The sequence below is a fragment of the Sinocyclocheilus anshuiensis genome, unplaced genomic scaffold (genome assembly GCF_001515605.1).
Source record: "Sinocyclocheilus anshuiensis isolate Anshui unplaced genomic scaffold, SAMN03320099.WGS_v1.1 scaffold1891, whole genome shotgun sequence".
NCBI lineage: Eukaryota > Metazoa > Chordata > Actinopteri > Cypriniformes > Cyprinidae > Sinocyclocheilus > Sinocyclocheilus anshuiensis.
This window is the reverse complement of record NW_015549560.1, coordinates 500328-520583: the sequence shown is the minus strand read 5'-3', so window position 1 is coordinate 520583 and position 20256 is coordinate 500328. Positions and strand designations below refer to the sequence as shown.

The following is a 20256-nucleotide window of genomic DNA, read 5'->3' as shown; positions in this document are numbered from 1 at the left end:
CATATTTTTAGATTAAACAAAAATCGTTGTTTGTTTGTTTCAATAAACTTTTACATTTAAAAAAAAAATAAATAAAAATCTGACTATTGATTCATATGTTATGCTTTTCAATGTAAAAGGTACAGCCTCAGTGACAAGCTGTACAAAGGCACAATTTTTGTAAATTTGTTTTTTTCTGACAGTTTATGATTTTGAGTTATCATGAAGCTTTCTTGGGGTTTTACCATTTGACTACCTAAACTAACCTTGACATGTCATAAAATTTGATTTATATTATTATTATTATTATTATTATTCAAGAAACACACTATCCACGACACCCAACCATGAAAGTCTTCTCTATAATATAATTTCATATTTTACCTTTCACTTGACAACAACATGCCCCCCTCCCCAATATTATTTAACAGGCTATTTTTTAACCATTGCCTTTTTTTCCCCAAGATTATTGCTTTTTAAAGTAATTTCAGCCTTTTTATGATTACCATGTGTATACAAACCATGTTTGCCTTTATGTTCTACAAAAATATAATCAAAACATATTTATAATTGATGTGAAGTCATTTTTTGTACAAACTGCACTTTGTGTTTCTATATAAGTTAACTTTAGTTTCTTAGAGAAAAAAGGTCCCCGGTTTGAGTCCCACTGTCACGTCTTATGTTGGATCTCTGTTTTGATAGTATATGTGCCAACCTCATCTCATGAGAAAATGTAACCATTTAATGAGGTGGCAATTTCGTATGCATACATACAATTTGATTAGTATAAAAATTTATGATTGTTAGAAAAGAGCAAGAAGGTCCACCTGTTAAACCTAACCATCAGTGAGGCATAAGCAGCAAAAAAACGTAAAATTTGCCATGACAGTTTGTTGTATGCGCTAAGGTAGATGAATAAGTTACGTGCATCCAGCAGTGTTACACACATAATAGAGCAGCACGTAAACATATGCAGCATCAATCCTCCCTTTCACACTTCTGAAGTGGTTGCACGCAAACAATTCATGCTATTGCCTGCCTCCATTTGAACCACCATCCAACCCTGCCCTTATAAACAAACAAGGCCCAGTCTTGCAGCTGGCCATCGCCTTGGCAACTGTGGATTGGGAAGAAGCTGTGTGCTAGTTAGAAAGTGTAGCATTGTAAGAGTCTTGCAGGGACCTAGAATACTTCAGCACTTCACAATGTGGCCCATTCAACCCTGATTTGAATTTTAGGAGCCGAATACAAATCAGATACTCTCGGCTGTTGAGAATCCCATTGTCATCTGAAGCATTTTCATCAAGGCATACACATTTTCACAATTGTCTCATTCAAAGCTCATGCAAAAGAAAGATCAGATGTGGATTAATGGGTGAGAATGGGGAAAACATTTCATTAATGATTTAGCATCGATAGAGTACATTACAAATTTATATTTTTACTTTGGAAATCATGCAATGAGCTTTCTTGAATAGGCTGGATTGTCAGTAGCAATTACGCACAGTGTATTCATTCAGTAATAAATCAGTTACTAGACCAGTGAAATTTGATAACAGATTAAGTCGACAAGATAAGGATATTTTTATTATTTAAGCTGCATTCACATCGGCACTCCTTGTACACAATGAATAGTGGATATTCACAGAAACTCTTAACTTCATAATTGCAATAATGCTAAACTAAAAGCCATCTTTAAAGAAAAAAAAAGAAAAAATCAGGAAATATCCAAATAAATTTTTGTGGCCTTTTAACCTTAAATCGCATTTCCTTCAAACACCTTTGTGGTCCGTGCACTCTAAAAAATGCTGGGTTAAATACAACCCAGTGCTGGGTAAAATAGGGACAAACCCAGCAATTGGGTTGTTTTGACCCAGCGGTTGGGTTACTACCCAGAAGGTTGGGTTAAACATTTAACCCAACCGCTGGGTCAAAACAGCCCAATTGCTGGGTTTGTCCCTATTTTACCCAGCACTGGGTTGCATTTAACCAGAGTGTGGTGTTCTTTACCTTTCTGGTGCCCAGTTTGGGCCTTCTGTCCAAATCTTTAGACCATCCAATTCCAATAAGGTCTATAATATCACACATATTAGATGTCTAAAGGTAAACAAATTTCTCTGGAGTGGTGTTTGCTGAAATTAATGAGGCATAACTAATGGCATACAGCCATAATGGCAGCTAGAGACAGACCAGCCATTGATTCTTGCTTTAGACCTCTTGAAGAACTAATCAGCTTCTTTGGTTGGGCTACACAGGCTTCGGAAGCCTATTGTGGCTCTGTGTCACTCGAGGTCAGTAGTTATTAGTGGTGATTGAAAACAGTTTCTTTAACAACTTATAAGCAGCCTGAATGAGATGCATGGGGAACTTGGAAGAGGGATTACTGACCGGCCAGAGCTGCACAGCCAGGCATTGGGAGGAATGTGACATGGTTTGATAATAAGGGATACAACTTTCTCTCTCCCTCACTCATTTTCTATCTCTAATGTGCTTTCCCTCTCTCACGTAGTGAAATGCAACAGAATCCAGAGGGGTGAATCCCCTGCACAATGCTAGTGGAATGTTATAGCAATGGATTTAAACATTTCAAGACTATAATTTTCCGGAAGCCTATTGTGGCTCTGTGTCACTCGAGGTCAGTAGTTATTAGTGGTGATTGAAAACAGTTTCTTTAACAACTTATAAGCAGCCTGAATGAGATGCATGGGGAACTTGGAAGAGGGATTACTGACCGGCCAGAGCTGCACAGCCAGGCATTGGGAGGAATGTGACATGGTTTGATAATAAGGGATACAACTTTCTCTCTCCCTCACTCATTTTCTATCTCTAATGTGCTTTCCCTCTCTCACGTAGTGAAATGCAACAGAATCCAGAGGGGTGAATCCCCTGCACAATGCTAGTGGAATGTTATAGCAATGGATTTAAACATTTCAAGACTATAATTTTTGCTGTATATATATATATACATATATACATCAATTCTATACTTCTCTATGAAGGCAATGGCACAATTCCCTGTCATTTGTTTAATTGCTTTTCGAGTCCCTTGACCTTCTTGAAATATTTGTCATTGTTTTGGAGCATGTCTATTTCCCCCCACTTTGAAATGGCTCAGATTAGGAGAGTTTGCATTTTCTAGGACGCAGTCTGCTTTTGATACTACAAAGCTGATGGTTTCTTATACTTGCATGAAAACACAATGCCTCAACTCGCCCTACCAAGACTACACAACCCTGCACTACTGCGATATACCAGATAAATACCTCCTTTTTTAAAAACACTCACAATGAGAAATGTGAAGTGAGGTTTAGCTCTCAAAGAGAGGAGAGTGTTCTGCCTCTATCCAAAGAATGCATTTCACCACCTGAGATGTGAATATAAAATTCTCAATTAGTAATTCAGAGATTTATTCCATTCTCTTTTCCGCGCACTGAAGTAAATATTCACAAAGCACCGCATGAGTGTCTACTTTTATTTGGAAACACGCAACAGAGACAGAAGTGTGTGTGTGTGTGTGTCAGGGTGGGGGGTAGGGCATCACACACATTCAAATGCCATTTCTGAAGTATGTCAGAGTGCTTCGCTGCTTCGTAAAAACCTCAGTCACAAAAGTGTCTGTATGATGAAATTTTTAGAAAATTAAGATTTTGAAAATATGCATGTGTAATAAAACTATATGTAGCTTTAGTTTAATATATATAGAGAGAATGAATTTTACCATATGTCTATTAAAAATAAACAGACTAAATGTGTTAATATACTTCTGTAAACTATTCTAGCAGTGTCACATTTGTTCCCACATCAACTGTAATACTGACGTCAGGCTGCCTACGCCAATTAGTGCTGTCCAGGTTGCTAGGTCACCATGGTCAACTGAAAGACACATCAATAGAACTTGAAAAGGTTTCTCTGAGATCAGTCGTTTTGACATATTAAGTAGAATAATGGCCAGGGGAAATACAGACAAGGTCCTCCGGCTGGATTCAAATTACTCAGTGGTAAGAATTTGTTAAGATCCTGCAATTAGTGGGGAAGAATAGAGCTCCAAGAAAGCTATGACAGGATTGAGAAAAGCAATACTAAAATCTCTTGAATCTCTATGTTGTGTTTTTCCTGACATTGAATAGATATTGAAAAGAATATTTATCAATTTCCATTAAGCTTTTACTAACTATATTATAATAAACAAGATATGCTTGCACCCCTCCACTAAAAAATAACTAAAGCAAAATGTTGATACAAGTGGTTGCAATTTTTATCTGCAAAAAGATCTACATCATATCTGAATTAACCGATGCATTGATACATGAATTGGTTCAGCATATCTTCCCCCATTGTCAGTATATTATAACATTGTACCTATTATCCTATGTCCTATTATCCTATTTCTATCTCTAATGTGCTTTCCCTCTCTCACATAGTGAAATGCAACAGAATTTGCATTGTGTATTTATTAAATGTATTTATTATTATTATTATTATTATTATTATTATCATTTGCATTTCATATATAGCTTTTTTTCATCACCACAACTAGTTATTTGTTGAAACCTATCATGGCAGATATACATAATAAATAATTTATACATTCTTCCTTAACCTTAAAGTTGTGTGCGTTTTGGAGTCTATAAAAAAAAATACAAATAAAAAAACTGCAGTTGGGTTCGTGGAGGTTACTGTAACTTTGAAAAGTTTTCTCTACCCTCTTGCGCCATTTGGACAATAGATATTCATTCAAACAGAGCATCATTCACATTACATTCAGCCTGTGTCGTTTGAAATGATGTGAATATGAATCATGTCGACTGGCATTGTTTTGTGTTCCTTTGGATCGTTTTTGATTAAGCATTGCAAATAACTCCATATAAAATAACATTAAAAAAAAGTGAAAACTGTCTTGTTTCAAATTTCAGGGCTTGTCACTGAACCACTTTACATAACTTCAGAACGCTCATAGCTCTTTCAGGAAAGACAAAAAAGAAAAAAAAAGGTTCCAATCACCACTTTCCTGTTTTCATTTATTCTTATTGTATTTGTTCTGTTATGTGATGTGCCTTAATGATTGTCCGATCGTTCTGAGACTTGTTGGATCATTTCATGTATTCCAGGTAATGGTACGCATAATTCATTAGGCTACTGCATGCGGGTCAGCGTTTTTAAACTCGCATTCTGCTTTTTATATTTACAATTAAATAGCTATAGTCTGCTTAAATCGCTTGCAGCGCAAAATTATTCTTACAAGGTACATAATTGCAAATCATGTTAAACAATTTCGGACTATATTCGCATTAACTTTTATTGCCAATCTACAATCTATTATTGAAGTCCACGGTACTGAAAATGTAAATATGCAAAAACAAAACAATTAAAAATAATTTTAGGGCTTATTACAAAATTAAAAGGATCTATTTATTGCAAATCTAAATGTATGCCCTTTAATTACTAAGTATATTCAAGTAGCATTCAACAACATGGATAATATAGAATTCTAAACATGTATGCAGTTTTATTTTCGTGTTTTGAATACATGAGACGTAACTATACATATGTATTCTTTGGATATGAACAAACAGAAAAGCCACTGAAATGTCAGACACGTTAAATAAAACGAACCAAAAGATGACAAAAAAATGTGTTCTCTCTTCTGCGTAATATAAATTGATAGAACCTAAAATTATAAATTGGTGGCACATTATTATTATTATTAATACCACCTTTTGTGTAAGGTAGGCTTCAGAAATATTTAAATTAGGAAAGGTAACTGAATTTGTAACAAATTCAAGTAAATAATTAACTATGGACGCAAATTTAAAAGTAAAGGGCAGACATTAAAAACTGTTGGTATCTAAATATAGGGTTCTTTCTCTCAGAATCAGTGAAAAGTTTCCTTCCATCGACTTTTTAATATTAAATGTATTTTCAGATATTATTTGAATGAAAACGCTCTTCACAGAAATTACTCTACACACATTAATTCCCCAACAATGGCGTGCGCTTTAATTGATTTATTGTTAACGTTCAGTTGGTTTAAAACATATACAGCAGCCATCGTCTTTGTGTCTTTGTTTTAATTTACCAAAAAAAAAAAAGGAATAGAATAAATGACCAACGAAAAGACTTAAACATTAATATTACAAGCAAACAGAAACGTAAGTGTTAGCCAAATATACAGTCCCTACTTTTCATTTCTCTAAATGAATACATTAGTTTTTACAATAGTCGCTTCAGTCGCACGTTCAGGCATTTTTACTGAGATCTGGGAACTTTTCCAGTTCTTGCTAGAAGTTCATACCTGGAATATGAAACATTGCTTCCCGTGTCCTGGCATTGCCATAGATGTGGAGCAGCAATTTTGTTTAACAGCAGACAGCCTTCTACTAGAACAACAAGAGGAGGTCCCAAACATAGAGCGTGATGCTAGAAACGGTTATTTTGTCCATTATGAGTAGCAGGGTCATTGTAGAAAACTGTGACCACAAAAACTGTTAAAAAGTGGTACATTTCCCTCAAAAACTGGCTCATTTGATCCGATCACCCGCCACACGGATGCCCGGCGTGCGAAGCACCGTCTGCTTTTGGCCTGGCTCGCAGTTCTTAATTCAGAGGACGCTAAAGTTTGAGGAAAAATGGAGGAAAGAAAAGATGCCCGGTCCTACCACGTTCTGCCATAAAGCAGATTTGACGTGACCATGTTATTTGTGTAATCTACAGTAGTGTCTATCTGGCCCATGTTGTTCATCTGCGAGTGGAGTGAGGGGGGACTGGGGGACATTTCCTCCAGGTCTTGGGCCTGGACCAGTGCGTTGACCTGCTGGGTTTGGTGTTGGTTCATAGAGTTACTGGAGGTAGGAAGCACGACCCCGGAACCGTTCTGCTGCTGCTGCTGCATCTGCTGTTGGTTTGGCGTCGGTGTGTTGGAGCCGTCTTGACAAGGCTTGCCATCCTTCACTAAGACAGGGACAGCCACTCTCCTCGGCGACTGCTGCTGTTGACACAGGTTGCCCTGCTGTTGAAGCTGCTGCGCTGCTTTGTCCTTGGTCTGTCGTTTCATCTTGTAGCGATGATTCTGAAACCAGATCTTGACCTGCGTCGGGGTTAGATGTATCATACTAGCCAGGTGTTCCCTCTCGGGCGCTGAGAGGTATTTCTGTTGCTTAAATCTCCTTTCCAGCTCGTAGACCTGTGCTTGAGAGAAGAGCACCCGTCGTTTCCTCCTTGGCGCTGCGTGGAAAGGTGGGATGGATTTGGTGGTGTCGGCCATGCCTGTCAGCGTGCCCATTCCTGTCATGTTCATACCTGTGGAAGGTCCCATGAATCTAGAAACTTCAAAATATGCATACAGATGTACGGCCGTTCAATTAGTAGCAGTGTTGGGCTAAGTTGGTAATAATTTGTGCAGCAACAGTCTTGAAATGGTCATCACAATGGAGCATTTACGCGTGCACAAATCAACGAATATAAATGTTTCAGTTATAATTAACTTAAGCATGAATCTACACGATGGGAAATTTAGCAGTAGCTAACAAAAGCAGCGACAATGCTAAGAAGGCAAAGTATGAGCAATGATACTGATGCGTAAAACGAACGTAAACTCGCTGGAAACTCAGTAAATAAGTACATAAAAGCAACGAGCGACACGTCGAGAGCTAAATCAGAATAATGCAAGAGAACTTACTTGTTGAGTATCTAGGGTCAGGATTGGCGCCGTACCACCCTGTTGCTGCTGCGCTGTTTCTCATAGTTTCTTGGTAAGAGGGTAGGTCCCCCATGTTGGCAATGCTGCCATTGCAGTAGCCCCCCATTGCACTGTGCGAGAACTGGGAGACGGAGTGTGGCATATGGTAGGTGGTGGCGTTGTGGCCCATAGAGTGTTGCTGCATGCCAGTCTGGGACACCTGAGGTTGCCGGTACGCTCCCAATGGGGAGCGCAGCCGTGTTGTTGTATCAGCTCTGTTCTCGTGGACGTCGACGTAAGAGAGCGCTTGTAGTATGCCTGAGATCCGATTGATCGCCTTGGAGAAGGAGGCGAGCCCTGGCCACTCTTATCTCAGGTTTATTGTAGCCAGGCGCCAGATTTACGACAAACATGAGGGGCGGAGCGACTCCCTGGACCAGCAAACAATAGTCATTGACATCTCAGCAAGATAATTGAGAAAAAAAAATGTTGCTAGTTTCACATTACATTTATCACTGAACATTTTCAGTGGTCACATTTCTCCTTTTTGCCGTACAATTCACGAGTCTGACATGGTCCCCAAAAGCTCTCTCATATCTCGAATTGAGCGGACGTTTGTCAGTCTGTCTGAAGTCTACTTTTTCTGCTTTTTTTAGGCGCTGTTATCTGCGTCAATAGGGAATTCCGTACTTTTTCCAACTTTGAGAGCACTCGGAGAGTCATAAGCGCCAGTGCGCACTGTCAGAGTGGCACAATGAAGACCCCCTCCAGTCTATGACCTAATTTATGCGTCTTAAGCAGCGCTAAGGGTCTCTCCCAAATACGATCATAGTAAAAAAAAAATATGACCACATAAAATCGACATTGGAAGTACAACTACTTTTTAAAATAAGTTTTTAATTAAACGAAGAGTTTGTAATCGCTATATAAAACTGGAACGCTGGAAAACGTATCTTAATAATATAAGCTTATGAAGAATGCATATTGTAAAAATTAACATTGAACATTTAAAAAGTGCGGTATTTTCTCAGCACCAATCGTTATAATCAAGATCCACAGTGTAAAGATAATAAAACTCTCATTTAACGTAATTCACCCGACCTGTTTCAAATTGCTATTACTCTTTCCAGGACAATAACCTCACGAATGTGAGCAGGCCTATGGATATTAGAAATTACAGTTCACGTGTACAGTGCACATGTTGCGTGGCCTAATTTTGGCACTTCATATAAATGTAAAAGCGAGGCTCTACATTTTAAGTGCGCAAGGAAACAAAGATAAGCCGAGCTTGTACGTTTATGATGTTTTATTGCTTCAAGTTTAGGAACAAGAAACATTCACATGCCTGTATCCTTCAGTCATGTTAAACACACCTCTGTCTAATTCGACCACGTGAGTGGATGCTGGTCTCACACATTTGGATATACTGTGCAAGTAGCCTATGTAAGGTGACATTTCGTTAAGTACTTTTGGCTTTAGTAACACTGCACATTTCTACTATTTTTGTAAATGTACAACGCAAAACAAGCACTAACATCTAGCGTTCTCTTCTGACTAAACGTTCAGCAAATCACATTTAAGTGTTTAATTGTCGATGTGTTTAATTTGGGTTCATTCTGAGACCAGCCAGTTCGAAGCATCACATATAGTTTGGCTTGTGACTCACAGAGCGAGAAACTAGTCTAAGGTTTTGTGCGCCTGATCCATTAGGTAAATGAGGGCCACTCAACCTTGTGGAATATTAAGGCAGAGAGCATGACCGAGGGCCAAGCAACCGCCTCACTCTGATGCTGGAGAAACCACTGGATGTGCGACCGCTTAGCATTTCAAGTATACCAAGTCACTCAAGAAAAACTAAAAAAGTTTTGTTTGTAGGCTATACTTCAATGGGGAAGGAACACGTGAAAAAAATCTATCATCAGAAATGGGACTGGGATATACTGGACAACATCTGCTCAGGTACTGAAACAGGTTGCCCTGGGAAATGAATCACATCTATTTGCATTTTTGTTTTGTTTTTTTGCCGTATTTAATTTAGATTACTTGTTGTGTTTTAATATCCATGTAAGTTTAGGAACTCGCCGAATGTCTCTGCAAATATGTTTCCTAAAAACAGTGTCTGCGTATATGTGTGTCTGCGTGTTAGTAGTTGTAATGTTAGTCCCGGAAAAAAAAAAATGAAAATAATAAGATAATCTAAACAAATATCGAAGAAACTAACAGTGGCTGATGAATGAGTTACACTAGTTACTAAAGCTATAAATACATATTACTTTAGGATCATTCAGTATATCATAAATGATTCTGGCGCATGTATTTTTGTTTCAGTGCAATATATTGATTAACCTTTCAACCGCATTAATCGGTGAATGTGCGGAAAAACAAATATTACCGAGTTTAGATTTGTTTCAATATGCTTTGACTAATTACGCGTTTCTAAGCGAGTTTATGTGTCTACGTGTGACTTGCAGGTATTCCTAAGACATGCTTGTGCAGTTTTGTTTGTGTTTGACTTAGCTGCGAGTTAGCTGTCACCTATGGCCCTTCTTCTTTAATGCATGACAAGAGCTGTTGGTAATTGGCTTGCCATCAAAATAAAAGGCATGGCGTGTAGTATTCCTTTGAACGTTATTTTTTAAAACGCAATTGAATCTTTAATCTGCTGTTTATTTTAATTCACGTTTGGTTTATACCTTGCAATTAGTTGCATTTCTTAAACAACTATCCTCATTTAAAGCAGAGCGTAAATATAAGCCTCAGAGTGAATGGGCAAACACATGTGTCCACTGGAGTGCTTGATGGATCAAGGGTCAGCGAGGGGAAAGAGAGCCTGGACTAAGAGCTGAGGTCCTGACCCATTATTTCACAGAACCGACTATGAAACAAAGTATCCAGTATTAGTTGTATGTCTGCTTTGCGGTATAGCCTATAGGCACACGGGTTCGGAGTGGTGATATTGTGTACTGGCATCACATTCAATAACGCACAACTTGAAATGTGATACAAAACGCAAACAAATGTGTATATATATAATCTTAACTTCACGAGCCAAACTATGGCCCCTAGCTGTTGCGATACAAAGAATACATTTCTGGTCAACAAGTCAGTGTTTCAAATCTCTTGCGTAAATAAAACATCCACCGATATCCGATATCAAGTTTAAGTAGGCTATTTAAAGAATACATTTCTGGTCAACAAGTCAGTGTTTCAAATCTCTTGCATAAATAAAACATCCACCGATATCCGATATCAAGTTTAAGTAGGCTATTTATTTCAATTATAAGACTGGTGTTGCACGTGTCAAAGCCTGCAGTTTCCTCCGGGGTAAATGTGTTACAATGAGGAGTCAAGATACATAGAATCCCGATACTCCACAACCCGCGACTATTTCTTTAATTAATTTAGAGGACAATTATGTTAATTAAGATCGGCATATTCATTCATATTTTTTTTTTCTTTGTCAGGCTACAGCTTGAACACCAAGACTAGGTCTCGCTGAATGTCTACTTGTTCTGGGGCGCATTTATCATAAATTGCAAATGGAAATAAAATGAAAATAATAATAATAAATAAAAATAAAAGCTACAAAAATCAGTGATATTTGCTGTTTCATCTAAGGGAACTGTTCAGTAGATGCATTTGTTTGAAACACTGTGTTATCGATGATTAGTCACTCACAAAATTCAAAAATCCATAATACATGACAGTGAGGTTGCTCCTGCATGAGCGATCTTACATGTTTTTCATGTAAGTTTCCATAGATGTACGTGCAAATCTTCACCAGCATCAAACACGATTACTCCAGGTGTGATAGGGCCTACCATATTCAGACAGAGCTTACACAAACTATTAGCAACATATTAACCTAAGGCGTTTACATTTATGTAACATACTATAAAGTAATATTAAGCAGTTTGCATCTACATTAAATGTTTATATTTTTCATTTTCACGGTAGCTATATTGAATACATAAATATCGCACATTTCAAAGTTTCCTTACTCATTTGGACACCAACTTTAATATAAATATTATAATCGTTAAAAATACATTATTTTATATTGAAATAAAGTAACATTTATAGGCTTCAGGGAGATTCTTTAGATGCCTTTCTGTGTTTCAAAATGTAATTTGAATATTCATCAAATATATAACAAGTACGAATCACATCTCCAGCCTTCAAAACAGCCTTCTTTAAAATCCTTCATCTCACGGTTATTACTTTGTCCTGTCTAAACGCACTGTCTAAAATGAAATGACATTTTCAGTCGCTTTAATATGGTTTCGAATTAATATTATCTTCAAACAGTCAGGAAATGAATTATATTATTGTTTATCTATATAAGTTAAATCTAACATCTAAAATAGATGCAATGCGCAGACAAGGTGTAATTAAAGTAGGGGAAATGTAATATGTATATTTCGAAATAAAAGATTGCTTTTATCACATTTTGTAATTCGTCCTTTAATTAGCATACAGTAATCATTCTACACATGAAGCAATTGCCACTTCGCTGATGTCGAACATTCTGTACTATAAGCAGGCAGGTGCACGTCCCAGCTTCCCAGCTGTAGTAAAAAGAAGCCTTTAAGTACTGCATACCCACCGTTAAGAAGGTTAAAGGTCCTCCCAAGAGGAGCAAGTATCTGGCAGGCCTCTCCAAAATCTTATTCTTCCGCGCAAGTTTTCATTCAAATGTAATTAATGGAACTCGATGGACGAAATGATGCTAATAGGTTGCAGAACACCGGGAGCTGGAGAGACACTGCATCTCCAGAATTATATTTAAAAAGGCTGATTAGCTTACACGTTGTATACATTTTTTGACATGATAAAACAATCCTATAACACGGAGTTCGCGAAGGTGCTTGAGAATAGAGGATATTTACAATTTATCGTGGTATGAAGGCCTGCCGTAGTTCCCTGAACTAAAGAAAAAGAAAGAAAGAAAAAAAGAACATATTATATTACGTGTGTGTGTGTGTGTGTGTGTGTGTGTGTTGTGATAGAATGAAAGCAGGAAGACGGAAACATGACTGAATATTGCTGCGTAAATAGGTAATTCGTTTCTATTAAGTTTCAAATTAATGTGAATTATAAATAAACTTTGAAAGTGATTGAAAATGTTGGTTTTGACTAAATTGTGAAAAATACACAACTTCTGTTTGGCTTCAAAATGCTGCTTTGCTAATAATTCGATTTTTCTTTTGTGATTTGTTTGTGTATAGTTGTATCGGCTTTAAGATGATAAAATGGACATTTGCATTTAACTCTTATATTTGTCGTGCACATTTAAAGTACAGACTGTGGTGGCAAAAGTAGGAAAAATACTTCAAAATAGGATGAAATTGTTTATATGATAACAGAGTGAATAGATTTTTACACAACATATGCACTAATAATATAATATAATATAATATAATATAATATATGTAGATGGAATAAAACAGCTAAACTGTTATTTGATGAACAACCCGAGGTTCTGACCTAATTAACACCTACATCTGTTGTTTTTGCATTTTTAGCGTCAATAACAAACTCAATCAAATAATCACCGATGAAAGAGAGAGAGAGAGAGAGAGAGAGAGAGAGAGAGAGTACAATAAAATAAGCTTGTTCAAAGAAATAGAATCATCTTGATCTGCATAGTTTTTTTCTATCAGTGGCTTAGTGTTAAAAGTGGTAACAAAACAGAGAGGCAGCTTTCATGCTTGCATTATTAATGGAGGAGACCTCTAGCTTTAATCTGAAATGGCTCTCAAGAGACTCAAATATAACGCTAGTTCAGTGACCTCACATCTGCTGCCGTGCGCTCATATCATGAACACAAATTTTAACGTTTTACCTCAGTTACTGAACTATAATACACAGACAACTTAATGTATTGTTCACAAAGGTCTGGGATCTATCAGTCTCAGCACAAACGCTTAAGTGTTCGCTACCTCCATTTCACTTGACAAGCTCAATTCTACAAGCTAATACAATCAAGCTTTGTCAAAAAAAAGGACAGAAACTAACAGCAAAAATCTATCCATTACAGTTACTATTACAGTGTCACTACTGATGCAGACAGCGTTCAAACGTGCGTGTATATTTGCATAACATGGTGTAAACTCTTAGCCTATGACTCTGTGTAAAAAATATTGACAGAGCCTATTATTAAAGGATTTAATGTTATGTTTGTTGTGGGAAAAACTCCATGTAAAAGCTAAGACATTATTATATGTATTTATTTATTCTCTTGTTGGCATGTACAAGTGCCTTTGTGTATTGACCTTCAGATGAGGCACTGCTGTAATCACAAAACTACTATTCTAATTCATCCTTCAGTCCTTTTGTATACGTCTCTTTTATGGAGTGGATTTATAATGATTTATATATTGTGTGATAATTATTATTCCTTGCTATAGGGAGTATGACTGCTACATAACTGTACAGGTGCACACGAGTTTCACAATTTGAGTTGAATTACTGAAATAAATGAACTTTTCCATGACATTCTAATTTATTGAGATGCACCTGTATAAGAAACTATTCAGATTAAATGAAAATAGAACATGTAACACTATAACACATCTATCTAAGGCTTTGTGAAGCATTACATTTAACATTTATCTTGATAAAAATGCTTTCCCTAGTAAAAATGAAAATTTCAATTCATTTGATTTCTGCTTCCTTACACTCAGATTATTGCAACTGCATCTGAAGTCTGAATTTCCTTCTTTCGGACAGAAGTACTATGATCACTATAAAGCTTCCATCCTCTCTACAATAGAAGCAATGACAGTTCTGTTATACCTATTCAGCATGTGTCTCACACACACAATGTAGCCTTTGCCGAAGATCTGCCATTTTGTATTACACATATTAGACTCTCTGCAATATTCCCTTTGCTTAACATAATCTTTCATCTGGTAGAGTTTGAGCGAATTCAGTGTTGTAATGCATTCTGACAGTGTGCAGATTGCTCAGAAAGATCACTGGATACAATTGAAACCAAAGTCATTTACATTAATGGGTTTTCATTACATACAGCTTACTTGTGCTAAGAGGAAGCACACAGGTTACACAGTTCCAGTTCTGTCTTTGGTAGAGCAGGTATGAGTTTATTATAATTGTGTAATGGAATCATGAATATGATGTAAAGGGTGTTTTAGATTTGTAAATGCTTATATGTCTTTAATACAATACAATAATGTAAGTACACTGTAACACTGCAAAAGTATGTGCAAAATTTAAAGGCTGAGAGTATGTCATTGTATCAGCTGCACAGATGATCCTGCTATGTATAATTTCAATATGTGTGTATTAGTTATTACTAGATATTTTGTAAACGGCTTTGCATTTCTAATGTTACTAGCACAATACATTTGTTTCTCTCTCTTTCGTGTTTGTACCACCTTCTGCACTGTTAAAAATTTCCTGTAGAAATTACAGTACTGGCAGCAGTTCGCCAGTAACTTACTGTAAATTAAACTTACAGTAAAAATACTGTATTCATATGTACAGTACCATTTAACTTGCTGTAAATGTATTTACAGTATGTATACTGTACTTTTACAGTTTTTACTGTAAAACATACGGTAATTTTATGGTCTTTTCTCCAATAACGTACTGAAATACAAGAAAATATATATAATTTCAATGAAAATAAGCAATGACAACTGTATAACTTTTAATTTTTTAATTGTTCAATTGTAATCCTTGTATAAATAAACCTGTGCATCAGCTTTTCGGGAGACAGCATGCAGCTGTTAAGATGGAGATGTATTGTTATTGCATATCTGGAAGTCATATGATCTGTGAGAAACCACATCACTGAAAATGATGTATGGATGACGTTTTGAAAGCTTAAATAAAGCCATTTTTGTTCTCATCTATAAAACAGATGTTCTGTGAGCAGTTACTGTGTTTGTGCGCAGTGTCCTGATTTGTCCTGATCTCCTGATTGTTTGCTTATGAAGGTTATTCTTATAAAATGACTTCCCCAAAAGTTTGTTATATGAGAAATGTTACATTTGACTAAAAACACAGAGATTTAAAGTGACCCAACATCTGTGTGTGTTTTGCCATAGAGATGTAACATGTACCACAATTCTTTTTGTACTGTCATCACTATTATTGAAAATGGGTTTTGTTAACTTCACATGCAATGAGGGCTGATTCGTTTGGCTTTGCATGTGGATGTTGGAATATGGACCATAAACAACAACAAGAAACAACAACAAAAAACTTGAGTGAATGAATCATGGAAGAAGTTCACATGAGTAGTCTGTACTCACTGTTTGTTTCTGAAGGCATTATGAAGGGGACAAGCCAACACTTTCAAATAATGTGTCCAATGTGTTAAAATATGATCTGACTCACTCAGCCAACATTTTTTTTATAAGAATAGGCAGTTTAATTAATTAATTGATTGTTCGTCTTGTGATAAGCATACAGTATTGTGTGTTTTCAATATCTATTCTTGAACTATTTCACATGTAAGTTCCTCAACTTCTCCTTATATTTTACAGTGTGATATAAAACTCATTTTATTAGTATTCCTTCTGTTCCCAAATTTTACCATGACAGTAACAAGAGAAAATTCCACTCTAACAACTCCATTTAATCTCAGACCTAAGACTACTATAACACATATGTGTTTGTTTAACATATTAAAATGACCAGTCATGTGACACTCTTAGTCAACTTATCTTGTTTTAGCCAGTGGTCTATTTACCTTAGCAGTGTTGGGCAAGTTACTCTGAAAATGTAATCAAATTACTGATTACTGATTACTCCTTTTAAAAGTAATCACGTTACTGTTCTGATTACTTTATTTCAAAAGTAATTAGTTACATTACTAGTTACGTTACTTTTTTCTCCATTAAATGTATGAAATTCCAGATTCTATTTTGCGGGAGTCCCGTGAATCATTTTATTCTCCCGCACCCCGCACACACACGAGTGTCTACCCGCCCGCACCAGGGGCCTCATTTATAAAGTGTTGCGTATAAACCGTCCTAAATTTGTTTCTCAAAAGTGTGTAAGTGCGATTCAGAGAAAACGAACATGCGCACAAAAAACTAGTAGAAGTAGTAGTAGTAAATATAAAACAGTTAGGTTTCCAAAAGTCATCTTATAAAAAGTGAGCCATCCTATTTTTAAAATCACTTGCTATGACAACTAATAAAAAGTTTAGTATCACGAAATTCTTGCAAAACTTTAAAAAACATTATTGAAAGAGAAATTGGACGTTTCATATCATAATAAAATAAATTATTACACGATTATGGTCTCCGGTCTGAAAAAACCTGCCATGTGATTTGACATTTCTTTATATTTACAGTTTACTAATGCTGCTCAGATGTGCCATTAATGTACTGAAATATAGTAGGGCTGCCCTCGCCTAAGCACGTTTTGTTGTTATTGTGAGTGCACATAAATAAACATAGAGTCTTTACAGATTTGAAAGATGTATTACTCTTATCTGTATGACCCAAAATTACGGAGTAGCCTATTTTAAGGCAAGTGAGCGCACAGGCGCCTCCATCTGTCCTTCAGTGAGCGCTAATGTTCAGCTGCCACACAGACACTTGAATATAGCGCGCATTGCTCTAGGTTAACATTAGATTGAGCGGCCATGTAAAGTTGCTAATACTTGCATATTTCAGATGATTTGTGGTGGATGATTGATAAGCGAGCGTTTGGATGTCCTGCCGGATGTAGACTACTGTATTACCATAGATTAGCTAGCCGTTAACGATCTGCGTTACTTTGCCAATGTGTTTTTTTTCCAAACTAAGCAACTAAAAAATTTTGGTCGACCAAGTCTCTTCTGGTCGACTAACGATTAGTCGACTATTAGGGGGCAGCCCTAATATATAGTGTATTTTATACAAGTATAACTGATGTAAATGCAAAAACAAAGTTTAAGGCTGATGTCTCTATTAATTTTCACAGAAGCAAAGCAACTGATGTTATAAATAAAAACCGTTAACAATGTTATTGAATATAATATATTAAAACCGTTATTGCACGACATAGGCCTATTCTTTTTTTCTATTTTACACATTAGTAGTAAATCAAGACTTCGCAAGTTCTCTTGTAAAATAAAATAAAATAACAACATGGAATAAACTGTGTACGAAAGCAAGTAAAGAACTCTCAAAATTAGGCTACTAAAAAGGTCAGTTTAATCTCGCAAAAACTCACGTTAATAAAAAATCGGACTACACTGCATTAATCTCTTGCATATTTATTGTTTATGATGAATTCGGCGCTTGCACGTACACCGCTTTTATTATTATTGCAGCTTAGATGTTCAAATAGCAGCAGTACTCAGTCTTTGCCACAAAGAAAAGTGCGTACGTCTGCTCAGACCCTGACGTGACGGTAAGTACTTTTCCACGTCAAAGACCGTTTTTATAAATATGAAAGTTGCCGTGGATTTTAGCGTACGCACACCCTAAGATCAAATCTGTGCGTACGCACATTTTATAAATGTTTTAAATGCCCCAGGTCTCTAATCCACTGGCACTTGACTGGACAGCGCGTGTGCTACATCCTTTTTACAATCTATAGATTATAAAACACTGCATTCTGTCAGCAATGTAACGCGGCAGTAACGTATAGAGACTTCGGCTTGTAACTATACTCTAATTACTATTTTGAAAACTATAACGCGTTAAATTACTCCATTACTAAAAAAGTAATCAAATTACAGTAACGCGTTACTAAGTAATGCGTTACTGCCCAACACTGCCTAGTAGAGGGATTCCTAGAATGAAAAATAAAATAAAATGTAATCTGAATAAACAACAGAATAAAATAAAATAACATTTGAAATAAAATATTTGCTTGAAATACCCCCATGAGATTTTAAGGAATATTTCAAGAATTGAATAACACATTCATATTCACTCTGATGTCAGTTAATGGTCACACTGTTTAGTGTTTTATTTTTATTGTTTTTCTTTTTAAAATTATTTGTGCTAATTACATTTATATGATTTAATTATTATCTTTTCATTAAACCCCAGTTTGGGAAACTCTGACCTCACACATACCACTTTTCAGTCAACATACACTGCAAGATTGGTGAGTAAGGTTTGTAAATTATTTTTATTTGAAATTCATAATCTGCCAAAATAATATTAATATATAGCTGATTTTTATGGTACTGATATTCATTGTAACTTAGCACTAGCTAACAATTTTGCTGAATTTTAGTGTTAGCAATGTTTAATTTAATACGAAAAACAAGTGGAATGTTTCAGTCTACACAACTAACATATAATCTGATATAAACCACTCATTAGGTTTTATGCTGAGGAGTCGAGAACATGTCCCGGCAACAGCGAGTGACTCAAGGTTGTGGCATGGGGACATAACGTCTCTGTTCCCTCCATCAACGAAGAGAAATAGCAAAGCGCTCAAATGCACTAAAATAAGAATCTACTTCTGACTCTCTAAATTGAGGTACTAATGCAATGTGCTTACTCATGTCAAACGTATACTGAGATGAGTCACCCAGCAGAGGAGCATCAGTGGGGACCTGACCTGGGTATGACTGTGCAGCTGATCCAGAAGCAACCTCCATTGCCTTTAGATCAAGCTGTCGCAGCTTCACCTGTTTGTCAGCCTCAATTTCAAGTCTGTGAACTGCCAAACGCAGATTTAGCTCAGCCTGACGTGCTTGGGCTTCCTCTTGGGCCTCGTAATGCAACCGGGCCAGGCGGACTTTCAGTTGCGCGTCCTCTCTGGAGTCAACAGAGCTGGGAGAGAATGGATCAAAAGGTGGCAAGCCGGACTTAGCATCGGGCTCTGCCTCAGCATCAGCTTTACCATTTTGCAGATCATCATCCCCGAGACTGAGACGCCCCACAACAATGTCCTCATGGCTTGAAACTCCGCAAGTAACAACTTCATCAGCTGTATTTGACATAGGGATAACTTTTAATTCAGTCAAGCACTGTACCAATTTACTCTTTGTGTCTCTCGACTTTGTTTACTTACAACAATCTGATAGTGGTCAGCTATCAGAAACAAATCTTGCTTCCTGCATGAATTAATCTGCTCTAATGACGGGGCGATAATAAAATTCTGCAGGCTAAACATTCCCACAATGCACAACCAGCAAACAAACACTGCTAAATGATTCTGCATAAGAATGCCACTGCGATACCCCAACTAAAGTACCGTTGATTACTACCAGCATACACACAAAACTGTCACAAACTGTTTGGGACTGATCCCGAACGAGCCCCCATTAATGTTACAACTTTTAATTTATAGTCTAGGGATGGAAGTAGTAACATTGAGATTGTGACCAGCTTTGCGTAAATGCACATGGCAAGAGACAAAGCGCAAACCAAAAGTGCCAACAAAGGATAATTTATTTTACAAAATTAAGGAAAAGTAAGAAATATCAATATTAACGACAGCAACAATAATAATAAATATAATAGTAACAATAAAGAAGCAGCAATAACAAAAGGTTAAAGGGGTCATATGATGCGATTTCTCCGATCACAAATGCAGACATGGTTTTATGTTTACGCGGTGCGATGCAACGCAACGAGTAAAAAGACAGTATAAGTCATTATAATCCATAATTA

At 36.6% G+C, this 20256-nt stretch overlaps 1 protein-coding gene across 1 annotated transcript; it reads right to left on the bottom strand.

Annotated features, from left to right (window-relative positions):
• Positions 1-6571: 6571 nt before the first annotated feature.
• On the bottom strand, positions 6572-19583 carry LOC107657150 (homeobox protein Nkx-2.4-like). The gene is made up of 3 exons (XM_016445178.1): positions 19139-19583; positions 7655-8011; positions 6572-7275 (listed from the first exon to the last, which is right to left on the bottom strand). The coding sequence occupies exons 1-3, from the start codon at positions 19581-19583 to the stop codon at positions 6632-6634; spliced, it is 1446 nt and encodes a 481-aa protein (XP_016300664.1). The 3' UTR covers positions 6572-6631.
• Between the last annotated feature and the right edge of the window lie 673 nt (positions 19584-20256).